Source organism: Alnus glutinosa, chromosome 11 (genome assembly GCF_958979055.1).
Source record: "Alnus glutinosa chromosome 11, dhAlnGlut1.1, whole genome shotgun sequence".
Taxonomy (NCBI): domain Eukaryota; kingdom Viridiplantae; phylum Streptophyta; class Magnoliopsida; order Fagales; family Betulaceae; genus Alnus; species Alnus glutinosa.
This window is the reverse complement of record NC_084896.1, coordinates 325,781-343,932: the sequence shown is the minus strand read 5'-3', so window position 1 is coordinate 343,932 and position 18,152 is coordinate 325,781. Positions and strand designations below refer to the sequence as shown.

The 18,152-nt window shown below is 38.3% G+C and overlaps 5 protein-coding genes across 6 annotated transcripts; 3 read left to right on the top strand and 2 right to left on the bottom strand.

Moving 5' to 3' along the window:
• The first annotated feature begins 1,190 nt into the window (after positions 1-1,190).
• Positions 1,191-1,607, top strand: LOC133881957 (S-protein homolog 5-like). The gene has a single exon (XM_062321033.1). It carries the CDS (start codon positions 1,191-1,193, stop codon positions 1,605-1,607), a length of 417 nt encoding a protein of 138 aa, XP_062177017.1.
• Positions 1,608-3,267: 1,660 nt separating this feature from the next.
• On the top strand, positions 3,268-3,684 carry LOC133881955 (S-protein homolog 5-like). Its single transcript, XM_062321031.1, has one exon. The coding sequence runs from the start codon at positions 3,268-3,270 to the stop codon at positions 3,682-3,684; it is 417 nt and encodes a 138-aa protein (XP_062177015.1).
• Positions 3,685-3,985: 301 nt separating this feature from the next.
• On the bottom strand, positions 3,986-6,830 carry LOC133882263 (CASP-like protein 5C1). The gene is made up of 3 exons (XM_062321391.1): positions 6,319-6,830; positions 4,453-4,585; positions 3,986-4,369 (listed from the first exon to the last, which is right to left on the bottom strand). The coding sequence occupies exons 1-3, from the start codon at positions 6,447-6,449 to the stop codon at positions 4,175-4,177; spliced, it is 459 nt and encodes a 152-aa protein (XP_062177375.1). The 5' UTR covers positions 6,450-6,830; the 3' UTR covers positions 3,986-4,174.
• Positions 6,831-8,186: 1,356 nt separating this feature from the next.
• LOC133880941 (mitochondrial import receptor subunit TOM6 homolog) lies at positions 8,187-11,101 on the bottom strand. 2 transcript variants are annotated; one of them, XM_062319910.1, is made up of 2 exons: positions 10,775-11,089; positions 8,187-8,441 (listed from the first exon to the last, which is right to left on the bottom strand). In XM_062319910.1, exon 1 carries the CDS (start codon positions 10,970-10,972, stop codon positions 10,808-10,810), a length of 165 nt encoding a protein of 54 aa, XP_062175894.1. In that variant the 5' UTR covers positions 10,973-11,089; the 3' UTR covers positions 8,187-8,441; positions 10,775-10,807. The 2 variants fall into 2 exon arrangements, with proteins under 2 accessions (XP_062175894.1, XP_062175895.1); XM_062319911.1 differs by lacking the exon at positions 8,187-8,441 and adding an exon at positions 10,248-10,423 and having other exon boundaries at positions 10,775-11,101.
• A 2,486-nt stretch (positions 11,102-13,587) lies between these two features.
• On the top strand, positions 13,588-15,104 carry LOC133881813 (RING-H2 finger protein ATL65). Its single transcript, XM_062320853.1, has one exon. The coding sequence runs from the start codon at positions 13,719-13,721 to the stop codon at positions 14,946-14,948; it is 1,230 nt and encodes a 409-aa protein (XP_062176837.1). The 5' UTR covers positions 13,588-13,718; the 3' UTR covers positions 14,949-15,104.
• The last annotated feature ends 3,048 nt before the right edge of the window (positions 15,105-18,152 follow it).

Here is an 18,152-nt window from a genome sequence, read left to right as displayed (position 1 = left end):
TGTTTCCAAAAATAAATGAGATGCTTTCCTGCCCAACGTACGAGTAATCAGAGCTAAGTGACATGCCTCCTTTAATAAAGATACTTGGTCATTTGTTGCAGCCTTTCCAGAAAGTGAGTTCTGTTTGCTCATCTCACTTACCAAGTTTCTGTAGGTCACTTACCAAGTTATGTTCCACAAAAAATGAGAAGTTATAAAGAGATGAGTTTATAATTGAATAAAATATTTTGAAAACTTTCCATCTTAGCATTTATTTATTTATTTATTCGTTTTCTTTTGAACATTGGACTTGCGTAGCATAATTTATATCTTTTAATGTTTGGAATAAATTATATATTATTAGCATTGAATGTTAAATCAATCTATATCTCTCGCAAATGATCCAATTGGCAGTTAGAGATGAAAATTTATTGTTGTCCCTTCAAATTTTGATTGGAATTTTGGGTACTCAATGTTAATCACAAGGCCCAAAATTGTCCACAAAGTAATTGAATATTATTATAGTTTTCATTCTTTCCATTATTTAAAAATGTCTTTAATATTATTTTATTATCTTATTTAATACTATCAATTTTTAAAGACTTGTTTCAAGAATGGAATGTTAGATAATTAAGTTTTTAGGAGAATTAAATTATATTAATGCTTTTTAAAATATTTATTACTATAATTAGGGGCCATAATTAAAGAATATTGACCATAATCAAGTCTTCAAATATTTTTTTCTTAAAGAAATCCTTATTAATATTCATTAATTGGGGGCCTTAATTCACCCAATATGTAGGGGATGTATGTACGTATATCATTTCTCTAGTTTGTAGGAAATTTCTATTATGCTTAATCATTAATGAAATCTAGAGATTTAAAATCATCTCATATCAGATTTAATGCTTAATTATCTCTTTGATAATTTTTTATCTGATTCCCAAAATATTCATGATTCAAGTTCTTTCTAAAATTGTAAAAGACAATTAATGATTTAAAATGGAAAGCACAACTAATATACATAGAACCTAAACTCAAAAGAAGACTTGATACATAATTTCATAGTCTAATATGAGAATGAATGAATGAATAAAAAAAGCAATTAATTTGGACCAAAATTGGGATTAATTAGAATCTAATTGTTTGTGTATTTAAAGGGATTGGATAAGAAGCAGTGAGAATTGAAGCATTGGAAATCAAGAGAAAAAATGAGTAATTTATCACTAGTCCTGCTTGTGTTGGCTCTTTGCATGATCAGTGAACCGCTAATCTGCAATGCTTACATCCTTCACATTGAAAACGGGTTCCAAAAAGCTCTTCTAGGAGCTCATTGCAAGTCCAAAAACAGTGATCTTGGCCTCCACTTGATCCCTGCCCATTCCGAGTACAATTGGGGTTTTGCAGGCAACTTTCTTCGCACCACACTATACTTCTGCGACTTGTCGTGGGAGGGTGGACATTTGACCTTTGACGTCTTCCACTATGATGAACATTTTCTCAAAACGTATTGTCCCCATCCCAGTTCAGATTGCCGCTGGAGGGCTCAAGAGGATGGGATTCACGCCTACAATTTTGAGACTCAAATGTATGATTTTGTGTATAAGTGGCAACCACCACATCCTTGAAGCCCGAAGCCCGAAAATTCTCCAATAAATAAGACGTATGAGAAGCACATTTTCTTTTCTTCTCTCTCTTATATATATATATATATATTGTAACACTTCCTATCACGTGGGGGCTCAAATTCTTCCTCAACAAGCGAGGCCCAACACGTATAATTTTTAATTGAAATGAGAGGTGAATGACGGAGACAAGGTTTAAACTTTAATATTATGTTAAATCAATATTTATCCCAAAAAACTTAAGAGAGAAGGAAAAATAGTATACTTAATAGTTTAAATTATATTTTAACAAAAAAAAAAAACGTTTTACATTAATCTTGTATTTGTGTGACTGAAAGCCTTCATCTATTAAAATTTGAACACTACTAATGCACGAGATTCAGATTCGGTATCATTTTTCTCTTTTGAGTCTATGTCAACCATGAAGTTGAACGGATAAGCATGTTAAATGACTAAACTACCCTTGACAAGCATACTTATTTTGTATTTCTTCTTTCAATAAAAATATTCTATCAAAAATCAATATAAGGGATATTTGAGACTGGGACTGCTAATTTAAAAAAAAAAAAAAAAATCATTTGATTCTTTTTTTTTTTTTTTTTTTTCTTATTCTCATAAATGGGCAATTTTATTATTTAACATATTTTTTTGTCCAACTTAACTGCTTATTAATTTAGATGGATGGAGGAAATTAGCATTGAAACTTTAAAATAGGGTCCAAATTACATTGAGCTAAAGTTAAGTGAGATAAATGACAAATATAGGTCTACTCAAATTTCATCGGGAGTAATGCTTTTAATGAAACTTCTTAATTACATTGGTTAGTTCAATTGGCCCTTACACACCAAAAAGGTTTTAATTCTCAAATGCCTGGATGAACAAAGAATTTAAGGTTGTAATCGAGCCTAATATTAAATGTTCAAGTTTATTTCATTTAATTTTATTTAATACGACTGGAGCTTGAGCTCAAGAGTGTTTTGTATCATGAAAAACTACTTTTATATTTTTAGAATTGTTTTGTATCTTGAATTGTTTGTTAATTTTTTTTTTATTATTATTTTTTGAAAACACAAAAATATATATTTTTAATGCCCTTGGATAGGGAATATGATCCTCTCCATTTCATTTAATGAAATGGATACTAATCCATTTAATGAAATGGATCCTCGATGTATTCTAATTAATCCCAATTTTGGTCCAAATTAATTGCTTTTTTTTATTCATTCATTCTCATGTTTGACTATGAAATTATGTATCAAGCCGTCTTTTGAGATTAGGTTCTATGTTTATTAGTTGTTCTTTCCTTTTTAAATCATTCATTTTCTTTTAAAATTTTAGAAGATTTCTCATCTTTATAATTACCATATATAATGCCCAAGTGAAATGGATACTATCCATTTTATGGTCAAGATTTAAAATTGATAAATCTAATAGTGTACATGATCATTTTACATTATTTAAATTTTTAGAAGACTGTCAACATTAACTTCATTTACACCATTAGATGCATCAACTTTAAATTTCGACCTTTCATTTGAAATGGATAGTATCCAAATGGAGAGGATCCTATTCTATCGGTTGAGATCTTGAAATTAATTGTTACGTTTGTGTATTTAAAGGGATAAGAAGCAGTAGGAATTGAAGCATTGGAAATCACGAGAAAATGAGTAATTTATCACTAGTCCTGCTTGTGTTGGCTCTTTGCATGATCAGTGAACCACTAATCTGCAACGCTTACCGCCTTCACATTGAAAACGGGTTCCAAAGAGCTCTTCTAGGAGCTCATTGCAAGTCCAAAAACAATGATCTTGGCCTCCACTTGATCCCTGCCCATTCCGAGTACAATTGGGGTTTTGCAGGCAACTTTCTTCGCACCACACTCTACTTCTGCGACTTGTCGTGGGAGGGTGGGCATTTGACCTTCGACGTCTTCCATTATGATGAACATTTTCTCAAAACGTATTGTCCCCATCCCAGTTCAGATTGCCGCTGGAGGGCTCAAGAGGATGGGATTCACGCCTACAATTTTGGGACTCGAATGTATGATTTTGTGTATAAGTGGCGACCACCACATCCTTGAAGCCCGAAGCCCGAAATTCTCCAATAAATAAGACGCACAAGATATTTTCTTCCCTGGTTGAATGTGCTTGCTTGGAGAAATGCTCAACAAATGTTAAATCATCAATTAAGCTCTATATATTCTAATACTCCCCATCACGTGTGGGCTTCCCCTCAACAAGCGAGCGAGGCCCGACACGTGTAATTTTTAACCAAAATGAGAGGTGAATAATAGAGACAAAGTTTAAACTTTAATACCATGTTAAACCAACACTTTTTTGATAAGTATGTTGAACCAACACTTATCTCAAAAAACTTAAGCGGGAAGGAAAAAGAGTAGACTTAATCATTTAAATTATATTTTTACAACAAACAACATTTTACAATTTTGTATTTGTGTGACTGAAAGCGCCTTCATCTACTCAAATTTGAACACACGAACTAATGTACAAGATTCAGATCCTGGCCACAAAACTATGTAAAATAGGATATAGCCAAAATCCAAATAAGAATCACAAGGAGGGAAGTAACCAAAGATTGAAGAGACATGAAGCCAAGGACAGAAACCATGACAAGATAGCCATGACAGCTGATATCTGATATCTGCTGCAAAGCTTCGGAGGGCAATTTGACCCATTAGAGTTGAGCAAAAGGTCCACAACACTAGCTGTTGAGCAAGCTGCACCAAGCGTGAGAATGGACAATACCTATTATGGAATATATTGAATTAGCACAAATGGTTGCCAACAACTATTATTATGTGGTTGTAAATAGCTGAAATGATGCGTACCCAATCTCCAATAACAATGATTAGCACTATTCCCGGCTGCCGAATAGGGCATTTTACCAGAACAGAGTATCCATCTACCAGGGCCAAAGTGAAACTCCAAGGTATAACCAAACCCATGATTGTCACCAAGTAACTGTAAGCAACATTAGTATATTTGATGAGGATTAACCAAGTAATAATGGAAGAAACCATTTTTTTTTTTTTTTTTAAAAAAAAAAAAGGTGGTAAGTACACTGTTTCACAATGTGTAAAGTGTAAAAATAAAGGAATGGTCATGATGTGGGACGAGACAGAATTAATTGGGCCCTATATTTTATTTAGGTCTTATTAATTAATTAAGTTATTTGCATTTAGATTTATGTTTTATTTAATTTTTAAAATAATTAAGTTGTTATTTTGTAATTCAATAATGGGTTTAACCCAAAGTCAATCAAATTAGGGTTAGAGTTAATCGTTGAGTCTATTCAAGTGAATTATTTTGCTCCAATGGAGACAACTGATGAATAATTACAAAGATTTTGTTTGAGGTGTGGCTCATCTTCCTCTTCTTCCTTCTTCCCAATGGTGAGACTCCACCAAATTCCCTCTCTCTCTGAATTGTGTGACTCAATCTCTTTTCTTTTCTCCCTTCCTCTATTCTTCTTCTTCCAAATTATTTTTTCCTGCAATTCCTATCATTGTTCAATGAGACTCTGAATTAACGTGGGGTGTTATCTTTATTTCATTTTGTTGTTCCTTCCTTCCTGCATCAGGTCAATAATAGAAGAGTAGTATTCCTCGCGTGCTCCTGTACCCATGTTATTGATCATCATTCAGAGCGGAAAAGCATACTACATTCTGCCTTGTTGTTCTTTTCATGTCACACTAGAGTTGGAAATGCTTGTCAGATTGTCAAGCGGCTGTAGTTTATGAATTACTTCTCTCAGTTTTTTTAAGACCCTGTTTTTAGCTTTGACAACAAGGTATCATAGTTACGCCATTCTAGCTAAATTTTGTTTATATAACTTCTGAATTTAACGGAATGTGATAATGGGACAGGAGTCTGGAGAAATGAGATGATTGCATTTGTCTTCCATCTCCTCCCTTTATCTTAGGCAATCATCTCATACCAGTGAATCTAAATGGAAGAATCTTAATTCAACCATGTTGGCTTGTAGATTTGAAAATTCCAAGCCAGCAGTGGGTGCTCACAAAAGGATTCGACAGAAGCCAATGAAATTATGAAAGCATTATGACATCATCCTAGTACTAAACTAAGAGTATGGAGAACCACTCCTCACCAAGACCTTCATGCCTAAGCTAAGCATGTGAATATGTCCTGCTTACAGATATGGTCAATCCAACGGTTCCAAATTTCTTGTGGAAAGTAATGTCTTTTGGCAGTGGTCGTTAGATTGACCAAGACCGCTGTAATGCTGAACTTACCAGAGCTCTAATTTAAGCAAGAATAGGAAGACTGCCAATGGAATTCTGCCCTAATGATGCCATAAAACCGACTCCAATTAATAAATTCAAATAGCAAATTGCTCAAACTTGTGTCATGACTCATGACCAAGATTGATCAACCTCAAAATTAGAAATAGAAAGAAATTGAGCAACACCCAGAATCCGAACACAGTTTATCTTATTCTGGGGATTCTGGAAATCTGGAAGACAGCAAATAAATGGCACCATGCAAATCATCCTACTTTAGAATAGCAAGATCAAGTATGAAGAAAATATAACTCTCAATTCTTCTTCCAAAAGGCAGCAACCATTTCCCCCAGGTAGGGTTCATCAATATTTTCGGGGCAAAGAAAAGTAAAAACCCAGAAGAAATAAAGAGGCACCCATTAGAGAAGGAAGAGAGAAAAAATGAAGAATTACCAGAAAGCAGTGTAGCTGTAGAACTCAACACCCAAAGACATGAAAAGAAGAGAGGCAGAGGAAAAGATGGTCTGCCCCAATCTCAAAGAGAAGCTGGCGCTAGTCCCCACTGAGCCAGGAACCTCATCCATGGCCTTGTTGCATGGGATCTACCTCTTCCACTTCCCTTGCATACACGCTCATCTTAGTCTCTCAGTTCTCAACCATAGCCAACCCATTAGACATTTCTTTCTTACACACACACACACACACAAGCAGTCAATAGTTGTTCTCCGGCAAGTTTTCAGGTGGGAGGGAGGGAGTTTGCACCCGTGTGAAGCTTGTTGCTTGTGCTGATTGAATAATGATGATGTCGCTTTGATTATGTGGACTACTTCTCCATCTTTCTTCCTATTTCCTATTACGGTCGCACGTTTTTAGCGCGCAAGCCCGATTGGAGAGATTTTTACGGCAGCAATTTAGGAATGAGTTGGCTCATGCTTTTTCAATTTCCATTCATGTATTAACTTTTATTCTCTAAAAGGGTCTGAAAGAAAATGGGAGCATCATGGGGGGGGGGGGATGGGGGAGCTCTATGTAATGCCAAGCACTTTTTCAATGTGGACCTCTATTATGATCTTAATCAATTAATGCATAAAATGACCAGAAGAAAAACATAGGCCAATGCTTTAAAGGGAGGGTTGTGGACCTGCCACGTCTCACACCCTCAAAGGCTCCCATGTCAATGAGAGAGTGAAATTTGATAGAGTTGCCTCCCAACCACCCTATATATAATGAAGTTACAAGTTGTATGATTAGGCTCCTTGGATAATGAAATTTATATGTATTCCACAATTAGCTCATGAGAAAAAAAAAAAAAAAACAAAATGTATCCTACGATTATTCTCAAATTGACTTTTTCAAAAGATAATATAAAATATAAAATACTTTAAACAAACAAGAAAATCATTAAGATTTAACAGATGGTTGAAATTTAAAAAAAAAAAAAAAAAAATTGAAAGATGAACAAGATCAAAAATTATAGGTGAAGTTTTTTCAAATCATTATGAGGAAATATCCACTAATTTTATTTTTTTTTACTTTGACAAGAGAAAGGGGGAAAAATGGAAAAGAAATTGAGTGCAAGAAACAAAATTTTCAAAGCAAATGGCAAAATTCAAATCCAAATTTGAGAAACTACTTAGATAAATGTATTTATAAAGGTAACTTAAAGGACTTTCACATGAAAAGCAATTCCAGCAACAATTGATTTGATAAGTTACAATGGTTAGGTTGGTTGTGACTGAAAATGGGATTTGAGTGAAACAATTCTTCACTTCAGGTAGGATAATTGACACCACAAAAGTTCCACTTACGGCGGAAGAATTCCACAAATTGCCAAATATTTTCTTTGAACATTTTATTAGAAGTAAAATTTGACGAATAAGGAAGCAACACGGATATGGGAATGAAGATAATGCCAACAAAGGTAAAAAGTCTACGTTTCTTTTTCTTCGAAGTAAAACGTGCAAATTGTAAGAAAATTTTGAACAAAACTTATTATAAGGATATTTTGTGAAGAACAAATGGGTCATATAGGATGCTTTATGACTAAACCAAACATGAAAATCTAGGATATTTCCTGATAATGTTAACGCAAATGCGGGAGGTAATGTTAAATTCCACAATTCAAAAGCCAAGAAATGCCCCCACATTCATCTGCATTGCTATGATCAGCCAAAATTGGCATTTTGCTGCAATACCCTCAACCAAATTACATATATAGATTAGATGAAAAATAATGGATATGAGAGAAAAACTAGTAAAGAAGCTGGTCCCAGGTGGGGCAGAACCCTGTTACTGTTAGAGAACGTGATTAAACAGTTAAGTATCCCTGTCAATAAGTCAAATTTAATATTGCTATCACCAAATAACAAGGTACATCCAATGAAATATTATCCACAAGATAACATGAACCAAGTTTTCGCCTTAAATGATAGATAAGCTTCAAGAAACATGATCTAATTAATGAAGGACACTCTGGCCTGAGAATATTCCAGGATAAAAAAAAAAAAACGATATAAATAAAGTTAAGAGCCCAGAAAAGCTTGTCCATCATGTCAATTCCTCTCCTCCCAGTCACACTGCATAAGATAAAAATAGTAAATATCAGTTTATGACAAGATAGAAAGGGGAAAAAGAAAAAAGAAAAAAATGTCGTGGTTCACCAGTCGATACAAACAAAATGTAAGTACATATCTTTGAAAGCTTAAACCTGAAGCATAAGTTCTGAAATCTTAGTACGCCAACTTCAGGAGACTAATAGCTGGTGAGATGGTGAGCTTCACATAAAGACTGACATCATCATCATCATCACCCTCTAACTTACTGAAATTAACAACTAAAAATATTTACACAAGCAATGGTTCTTGCTCGTAAGCTACCAATTTTACATTAGCCATCAACCTACCAAAACCCACCTTCGAAGGGGGTTTAAATTCACAGACAGGAATATAAATTTTTCAATCAATTAGAGAATTTTGATCATATTGGGGGTCATACAACACCTCCTAACAATGGGTAGTTGTCAATGGACAAAAACATATAGATTTTCCTGAGGGTGAACCATGAGCTAGTTCAAAAATCATAAACTTGGGTCATGAGAAGCACTGGAAGATTCAAAAGAAGACATAAGAGAAGGGGGAATGATACTTGCACTCATGGTGCACAACAAGTGCACTACCACAAGGCACAATGGAGTGGATCCCATTGTGTGGAGCCCACTCTACTGTGTCTTGTGGTAGTGCACTTGTTGTGCACCATGAGTATTTTGAGCATTTCAAAGGTAAGTTTAGAAAGACAGAGATTTGATACAGGAAAATTGGAGATCTCCATTGTATAGGTAAAAAAAAATAAAGTATGATAGGGGGAACTAAGTCTTTCCATATAGACTTGCAAATCAGCAACCTGAGAAACAGAAGAGGCCCTTTCATAGTCATGTTCAGAGTAGATCCTTTCTTATGTGTTAGGAGAAGGCCCTGCTGCACAAGCCAAACCCAAAATTGACAAGGAGACTTCCAAATTTTAGACAATGCTTCACATTCTTTTTGCTCCACCTCTAGCAAAATGCGTTTTTAACAATAAGATATACATATCTAGGTGATGTCTTGCAAATTGAAAAAAAGCGAAACACAAGTCGCCCTTTCATATCATGCAAGGTAGCTTCTGTCTTATATATGTCAAGAGATAGCCCTGTCTAGCAAGTCAAGTCCAAAATTGACAGGAGACTTTCTAATAAATACTCTATCATTCTTCACATTCTTCTTGCTCTAGCAAAATGCATTTCTAGCAATAAGATGTATGTCTCCAGTTTTTCTTGCATTGTATATCCAAACTACACTTCTATATAATTAATCCTTTCTTCAGATTATAAGTCCATATGTCCTTTTATTGTGGTGTATTTGGAGAAAAATGAACGCTTAAAGCTTCAATAATCAAGAGATAACGAGTTCAGATATACGGACTTGTTTTCTTAAAGCCTTATTTGAGTGGATCTCTGCTACCACCTTTCTCTATGTCTCTAGCTATGCAGATTTATGTTCTCTCTTTTCTTGTTCTTGATTTGCTTGGTGTTTCTCTTGTATACTTCATATGTACTTAGATGGCGCCCCTTGCACTTTTAATGAATTTCTTTTACTCAATAAAAAAAATAATAATTATAAAAAGTAGTCTATATGTGTATCATATAATCCAATATCAAGACTCATAATCAACACTGTTACATGCTAGGGTCAAGAGCAAAACATGTGAACAGCTCCAAGGCAAGTTATCACAACTAATCGTCTCCAGCATTTATATTGCGCTGACCATATAAAATTCAATTTCAATTTTGTGATAAATTACACTGTGATCTTCTTCTCTCAATTTATACATTGATTAAGCACGAAAAACAGTAGCGCATTTGAAATCGAATTATGGACTCGTGTTACATGCATTAAAAATCCAAACGAAGTAATGCTGTCAGACACTTCATGTACCCACTCCTATCGAGCAAACCCCATACCCGTGCAAACCACCCCCTCCACACGGATCGGGTAAGACTCCGGCTTCGCCGGCGGGTGTGCCCCTAAGAATTGTTTGCACCAAAGAGATTCTTAAACCATTATTTGAACAAACACATACATCTTAATTCACACGATAGATACATCCACAAACTCTTTAATGAATTTAGAAAAAGACATACAAAAAAAATAACCAAGACCAGTAAACAGTTTACAACCTAAACAAGTACGTCAGGATTTACAAAATAAAAAAGAGCATAAAACTGATCAATTTCTAAACTTAAGCCACAAATAGAGAATACCCACTTCCCATTATAATCTATAAATAAATAAAATTTAAACACCCACCTTAAATTTAAAAATAAAAAATAAAAAGAAAAAAGAACCAGAGAAATAAATATAGATTCGGTAATTACCTAGCGAGAATGGAATTGGAAGAGGAATGGGATCTAGAACTCGAGCTTGAGCTCTTCCTTCTCACCAGCAAGGTAGTGAAGAACATAGGGGGTGACACGGATCACGGCGACCCATGCCCCGAACATCGCCACGTGGCTTCGCAGCTGCTTCAGAGCCACGGCCTTGTCCGGCTTCCGCATAAACATCCCAGGAAACATGTTGCTTTCTCTCTCTCTTGCTCGGGAAAACCACAAAGTCTTGAGTTTTCAAAGGTAAAACCCTAAATTGTGTTTCCCTTTGTATAGTGCTCGGTGGTGTTTGATTGGGTTCGAGGGTTTTAGGGGGTGAAACTACGGTCCCAAATGCTTGCTAGCCGGGCTTTTTGCACCATTGCGAGCCGGCCTTTTTATGGTCCATTTGAATTTTCAGCCCCCTCCTTTGCCATAAAGATCTCTTTAAGTTGAGTTCGGCCCTACTGGCCATAGGACTATAGGAGTGCTCTAAAAATATTAAGAGTTTTTATTATATAAATTCTTTATAAATTGATTTCATGTAATACTCACCGCATCAATTACTAAATAATTAAATTTATTTATTGAATTTATTGCTTAATTGTTTTTTCACTGTTAAGATATTATCACGTGAATTTGTAAGGAATTGTAATAAAAGTTGTAGTATTCTAAACATTTTTCATCCTATAATACACCTAAAAAAAAGTGTCCGTGTATCGATTTTTTTTTCTTTCTTATGAAGTATGCGACGACATTGTCCGTATTTTTGGTTGTGATGAAGTAATGGCTTGTGAATTAGTAGAATTTAAAGAGGGTACAATAGGTACCACTCTAAATTTGGAATCAAAGAAATGTTGGTGTTGCATTAATGGGCGATGACAGTTTGATGATACAAGAAGGAAGTTCTATAAAAGCAATTGGAAGTATTGCTTAGATACCAGTTAGTGACCTTATTTTTCCACACATCCTAACCAGCTTGTAGGGGTGGGTGTCAGGTAAGTCAGTGTCGTAAACACCATTTCCGACTCCCGACCGGAATTGTCAGTAAAGTCGAGTAATTACTCGACTTTTTTTTAGAAGAAACATTTTAAAATTTTTTGGTTAATTCAGAATAATCAAATAAATCGATAGTGAACGGTTGAATAAATCGGAAATTCAACAAGATTACAGCTTAAAATTCCAAGTTTCCAACAAACACAATAACCCAAAACTCTCAAACTCAGACAATTTCAATAATCAAATCCACAACTGAGATACATAGTCCCCACCGCACCGAGACATGTGGTGTATCTGCCAGAGAAGATGAAACAAATCGATCAAAATCAATAAAGAAGAAACAAACAAATTTACAAAATTAAATCGGGTAACAAATTTTTTTTATCAACATATTCCCTCCCACAGTGAGACATAAAAACTAAAAGGGAAAGAAAATCCTAAAGGACCTAAATTTGACAAGAAAATGTCGAATGTTAACTCGATTTGGCGATTAAGTTTATCACTGGATCGAAACACATCAACATGAGAGAGAGAGAGAGAGAGAGAGAGAGAGAGAGAGAGAGAGAGAGAGAGAGAGAGAGAGAAAGATAGGCTGCTAGGCGTCACGAACTCATGGCGTGGGTGGCAGCCATGGCAGGTAGGGAGTGAATCGAGTGATCCAAATTCTAGGGTTTGGTTTTTTTGATCGGGAGAGTGAGAGATGGTAGAAGGGCGATTCTAGGGTTTGAAATGTCCAATGTGTGTGAAAAAAATACATACATATAAGCTTGTTAAATGGTGTCGTTTTAGTTGTTATTCTAGGTTTTTTCGATAACGCGTCAATCGACGCCGTTTTGCACAATGTCAAGTCGGGTCAGGTCGGAACTTGACAGAGAAATCCTTTTACCCGATTAACAACAGATTAATAATTCGATAAATTTTTTTATTCCAATTTTTTATTTTTGATTTATTTATTTTATGATAGGCAATAGACGGTTAAAGACGGTTCAATGGTGGTTGGTGAGTTTTCAATAATTGGTAATCGGATAATTTACCCCCCTACCGGCTTGTGTAGTTCACCGATCCCACCGAAAATTCTAATTTGTTGTAGTGGAGAATTCACTAACAAAGAATCTAGAATGCACCAAGAAAATATAGAGCAACTCTCTTGACATATTTTTAATCAATGACAAATTTAGTCCTGGCCCAACCCAACTTCCTACCATGAGATCTTAAGAGGGAATTCCCGTTCAAAATTTCATATCAAAACTGTACTTACTGCACAAAGACATTGAATGCTTGTAAGTTTTTGGACATTATTATATTATTTATTTTGGTTGAAAAATACAGTATTTTTCCATATTATTCGTAGCGTCCATATCGGCTCACATCAGCCATTACGCCAACTTTTTGACTTGCTCATTCATTGCACTCTGCATTATCGCCATGATATTTTCATTGAAATTCACTGCCCAGGAACCACAATAAATAAAGAACGTTGAAATGTCCTCTTTCCATTACCTAATTAATTACTCTTGTAAGTCTTGTTTGTTGATTGATTAATTAGTGTCCAACCTGGCATGTTCATTGTTCTCCCCGAGGGATCCGAAATTCCACGGCTTATTACCAAGGCGAAGCCAAACACGTCTCCACTGCAGCATGCAGAAGTATCACCGGTCCAGCCTCATACAGTGCCTAGACGTGGATTACCACGCGATCACGTATGACGTGGCGAAGTTAAAAAAAACCACCGTACTCGCATCTCACGCATACACTCGTCCACACCTGATAAAAACTTGGCGCCTTAAATTCACCAATGTTGACGTGTCGCCCGCCCACAAGCCCGTCGACAAATGGGGAGTGGAAGACCGGACAAAACAGTCAACCCTCCAGCATTAAACCCTCCCGAACCACCACAACAAAACCCTCCCATTGAAAAACACCATCAGTCGCGCAGGCACTCAGAACACCACCATCAATGATCGTGGTGATCATCGTGATGGCCCCGGCTCAGCCACCGGTCAACGACTTTCAGTCGTGGGCCCCATCTCCAACACCCTTCACCTCCATCACTCCCACTGTCGGATTCGTCAACCCCTCATCCCCACCGTCCAAGCTGCCGGTCCAGTTCAGCCCGCCGTTGATCGCAATGGTCGTGGTGGTGGTCGCCGCGTTCCTCCTCGTGACCTACTCTCGCCTCATCTCTCGCCACGTCATCCCGCCGATCCTCCGGCAGTGGAAAAGGTGGCGCCGCCGACGTCGCGCCCGGTCCTACCTGCCGTCCTCGTCCGGCGACCTGGACTCGCTCCCCTACGATTCGCCCTTCTTCGACCCAAGCGACGGCTTCCACGTTTACTCCCCGTACGGCCTCGACGAGTCCGTCATCAAGACCATCCCTCTCTCACTCTACACCGCCAAGTCCAACAGAGACCGTCGCGACTGCGCCGTGTGCCTTTGGGAATTCGAAGACGGAGACTACGTTCGTGCGCTCCCGGTCTGTTCCCACGCGTTCCACGTGGACTGCATCGATGTCTGGCTCAGGTCCCATGCCAACTGCCCCCTCTGTCGAGCCGAAATATTCTGTTCGGAGTCTCCGTTCATTCCGGTGATGGCGTCCAGGATCAGGCCGAGCCTCGACGACACGCTCCTACGTAGCTTTGCTCTCGAGCCGCTTACGGAAGCCTCGCCGGAGCCTCACAGATCATTCTCAGAGATCACTCCGTGCATCGAAGAATTACAATCGCCGATGAGGAACAACAACATCTCGGAGGATAGATTCAACGGCCGGGATTTCTTGTTGAAGCGGTCGTACTCGTTCGGATTCGAGCGGAGTTTGGCATCGGAGAGGATGGTGCTGGAGCCGGCAACGGCATCGCCCTGGCGGTACCGGAGAGGAAGCTTCTGGAGCAAAAGGCCGTCGCCGTTTGGATCGTTGGGTAAGCCAAGGGTTTTCTCCTTCAGGTACTACAGAGGAATGAAGTCGCCGTTCTTTCGACGGAGGGGGTTCTTTCCGCTGTCAGAGTCGAGCGTGAGGTTCGGCGGCTCAGGAGGGGGCGGGTCGCCGAGGAGGACCAAGTCGTTGACGAGCCCGATGTTCATGAGATCGTCAGCTTTGGCGGCGGGGGGAGTGGCGGCTTTCTCGTCAAGCCGGCTCAAGTGTGGGGATCCCGAGGCGCTGCTGTCACCGGAGAGGTTTAGCAGGAGGTAGTTAGAGCAGAGAGAGATTGGACACGTGGAGGGAGGGGATCGAGTGATCGTCGGAGAGAGGGGCGGTGACGGTGGGAAAAAAAAAATGCGGGTGATGGGGTCGGGGTGGTATTAATGGGTGGGGATCGCATGCGAGGGTGATTAATGAGACGGCCTGGCAATATGTAGAGGGTCATAAATACGCGGTGGGGGGGGCATTTATTGTAAAATTGACGAGACGTAGGAGGGTAGGACCGTAGGAGTGTCTCGTTCTTCTCTCACGGTGGGAGGGTGGGGGGAGGGAAAGACTGGGAGCTTTTTTTTTTTGGATGAATAAAGACTGGGAGCTTCATGAATGAATGTGAGTGGGGGGGGGGGGGGGGGGGGGGCGGGGGTTGGCCTTCTTTTCTAGGAAAGGTGACATGGAACCGGCGCAGTTGACTGTATTTGGAACCCATCCACCGACACAAACCATGTGGAAGGGAGATGGTGTCATTGAGACGGTGACAATGACATGACCTGGCAACAAGTTGGCTTAAACTTTGGGCGAATTATTTTAGTTGAAAATATTTTCAAAATTTGTATTGGGTTTGGTTGTGGAAATTTGCCATTTTCGAATACATAATACATTCTATCTCGATCTGTCTCTCTCATTTGCCATTTACGCATTTGAGCAATGTAAGGCCTTGGAAATGGTGCATTGAAAGATCGATCTTCTGTGACTGTATGATGGTGACTGGACGCATTTTCTGTCCATGCATGGAGCGATGGACCATATCCCTTCAGAAATAGGTCGTAGGATGGTCCTCGGAAGACCTGGCCCGATCCAGTTAAATTTCCTAGTCATTTCATCGATAATTTACTGATGAATCCACTATTTCAATTTTCTGAAATTGATCAAAAAAAGTAGTTGGTGGAACTGGAACGTGCATGGAATTCAATTCACTATTTTGTAATTTCATGTTCTGGGCAACTGTTTGGCTGCACAGAAAATCTGAAAATGTAACTTAAGTTGGGGCCATGGGCCATGGCTGCAAAGAGATTGCAGAGAAAGACACGGTTGATGGTTGTTGGAATAATCCGAGTCAGACAAGTCTATTGTTAGAAGTACGGGCCTTCGGGCCAATACCGATCTGAAAAGGAAAAACAACAAAATTTTTAAGAAAGCCTCGTTCCAAAAGACAAGTATTAAGCAGCGCTAAAAGATATAATACCGAGTAGTAAACAACCAAGAGGTATAAACGTAATGCCGAGAGGTAGATACTGAATTGGTTGCAATACCTTGCCCCGTATTACAATCTGTTGCGTTACAATTGTGATAAGTTCACTTATTCTAACACATATTCGGACCATCGAAACACTTTTCAAACCGACGACTTACATTAAAGATAACAAGAACAGCCAGTTTCATCCTTTTATTGCTAACTCCAAAAACGTCAGTACACTGATAAAAAAAAAAAAAGAATGACATAAAGTGTAACATCGAGACCCTGTAAAAATAAAAAAAATAAAAACAGTTAACTATATATTTTGCATTAAATGAACGATTATTTCCATCAACTCCTTCCATAGCGAGTGGGTTCGAAACGGGAATGACAGTAAAGTCTTATAAATTACTTTCTTTGAGAGAGTGCCCCTAACGGCTCCTTTGAACCTTTTCTTATTAAGCAAGTTTGAAATAAGCAAGTCAATAAATACACAGATGACATTATTTATAAGATTATTACCGTTTGGAGGATATGCGAGGGGAGGGTTCCAATGTATTGAGTATGTATGCCAATTGGTGAGCCCAGGCCTTATATTTGGGTTGGGATTGTCTTTGGGCCAACATGCCCTAAACTGAGCCCACTAGGCATTTGATATTTGGGTCCTCCTGTTGTGATGTTTAATCAATTTCGTTGTTCTTTAAATATATCGAGTTCAATAGGTTTTTTAAGGAAAGTGTAAAATTAGAACAGCCAAATAGCCTTTGCGTCTGATCGATCATGTTGCCTTTTGTCTTCATCTTCATTCATAAGAACATGCACCGTGGTGAATTATAAGTTTGTGAGCTCAAATCCCACAGAAACATGAGTTAATCGCCAAGAAAAGAAGGAAGAATATACATACAGCTAGGGCTTGTTGCTTTAACAAATTAAGAAGACGATAAGTTTATTCGGAAAGCATTAATGCTACTACAGTCTACATATACTCAATTATTAATCTTATTTAAAACATATGCATGCAGATTTATAATATTACTTACCTACAACGACGGCGGGTTTTTTTTTTTTTGAACAAGCACGGTGCATCTTCATTACAAGAAATCGTCCCAAATGGGTTACAATCTGAACGAAAATACACAGAGAACAGGCACACAAATACTACCATGCTAACGCCCGAAGGCGAGATACAAAGCCCGAAGGCTGTCAGAGTGGGTAGAGAAAAAGATTCTTTACCCACAAAGCTAGAAAACTAGCTTGAAGCAGCTACCATTGCGGTAGAGTGTGAAAAGAGCAAGAATATACAAAGGCAAACAGAAAACCCCTGGAAGACAAGAGCCGGAAGAACCGCCGCCGGAGCCGAGCGTGTAGAGCACGCACCTTCACTGGGGACCCCCTTGCGTCGGACAACCTCCAAAGGTCTAGATCGTCACTATCCGAGACCGGATAAGTGACCGGTGACTCACACGCGCATGAACTGAGAAATAAACCCCCGGCGCGTGCTGGTCACGCATCTAAACCAGAACGACCACGCGGGCTCTTCAAGTGACCACCATGACCAGAGGAGGCCGGCGACCACAACAGAAAGGTCCTTGTCGGAGAAAATTCAGCCGAGTCTTGTAGATCTAGCTTTGACAACATCTCTGCAGGAAACCACCAACACCTGCCGTTCACCACGGTCCTGAACCAAGAATCCCCTGTTTTATTGTTGTTTGTTTGGTGCAGACGGCGGCTTTTAATTCAATTCATGCACAGGGATACATTTTTAAGTAAAAAGCAGTAACCCTGCATTAAATTTATTGACATTCATTATAATTGTTCGTACAAGTAATTTAGAGAGATCGACCTCATCCCAATTCAAACAGCTGGCAATTGAGAGTGGCTCCCAATGGACTCGTCTGCCCCCCAACAGGTAGGCCTATCAAAGGTGTCTTTCTGATGCATGAGCTAGACAAATTGCACTTCGGGCATCAAATTGAAACCAATCTCAATCCTAAATTATATATAGATATTAATCTCTTTTG

Bases quoted from the DNA above. Each gene is read 5' to 3' on its own strand.
- LOC133881957 (XM_062321033.1), top strand. From the start codon at position 1,191: ATGAGTAATTTATCACTAGTCCTGCTTGTGTTGGCTCTTTGCATGATC.
- LOC133881955 (XM_062321031.1), top strand. From the start codon at position 3,268: ATGAGTAATTTATCACTAGTCCTGCTTGTGTTGGCTCTTTGCATGATC.
- LOC133882263 (XM_062321391.1), bottom strand. From the start codon at position 6,449: ATGGATGAGGTTCCTGGCTCAGTGGGGACTAGCGCCAGCTTCTCTTTG. The intron at 4,586-6,318 runs GTAATTCTTCAT...TGTTGCTTACAG, and splicing joins TACAGCTACACTGCTTTCTG to TTACTTGGTGACAATCATGG. The intron at 4,370-4,452 runs GTACGCATCATT...ATTCCATAATAG, and splicing joins TCATTGTTATTGGAGATTGG to GTATTGTCCATTCTCACGCT.
- LOC133880941 (XM_062319911.1), bottom strand. From the start codon at position 10,972: ATGTTTCCTGGGATGTTTATGCGGAAGCCGGACAAGGCCGTGGCTCTG.
- LOC133881813 (XM_062320853.1), top strand. From the start codon at position 13,719: ATGATCGTGGTGATCATCGTGATGGCCCCGGCTCAGCCACCGGTCAAC.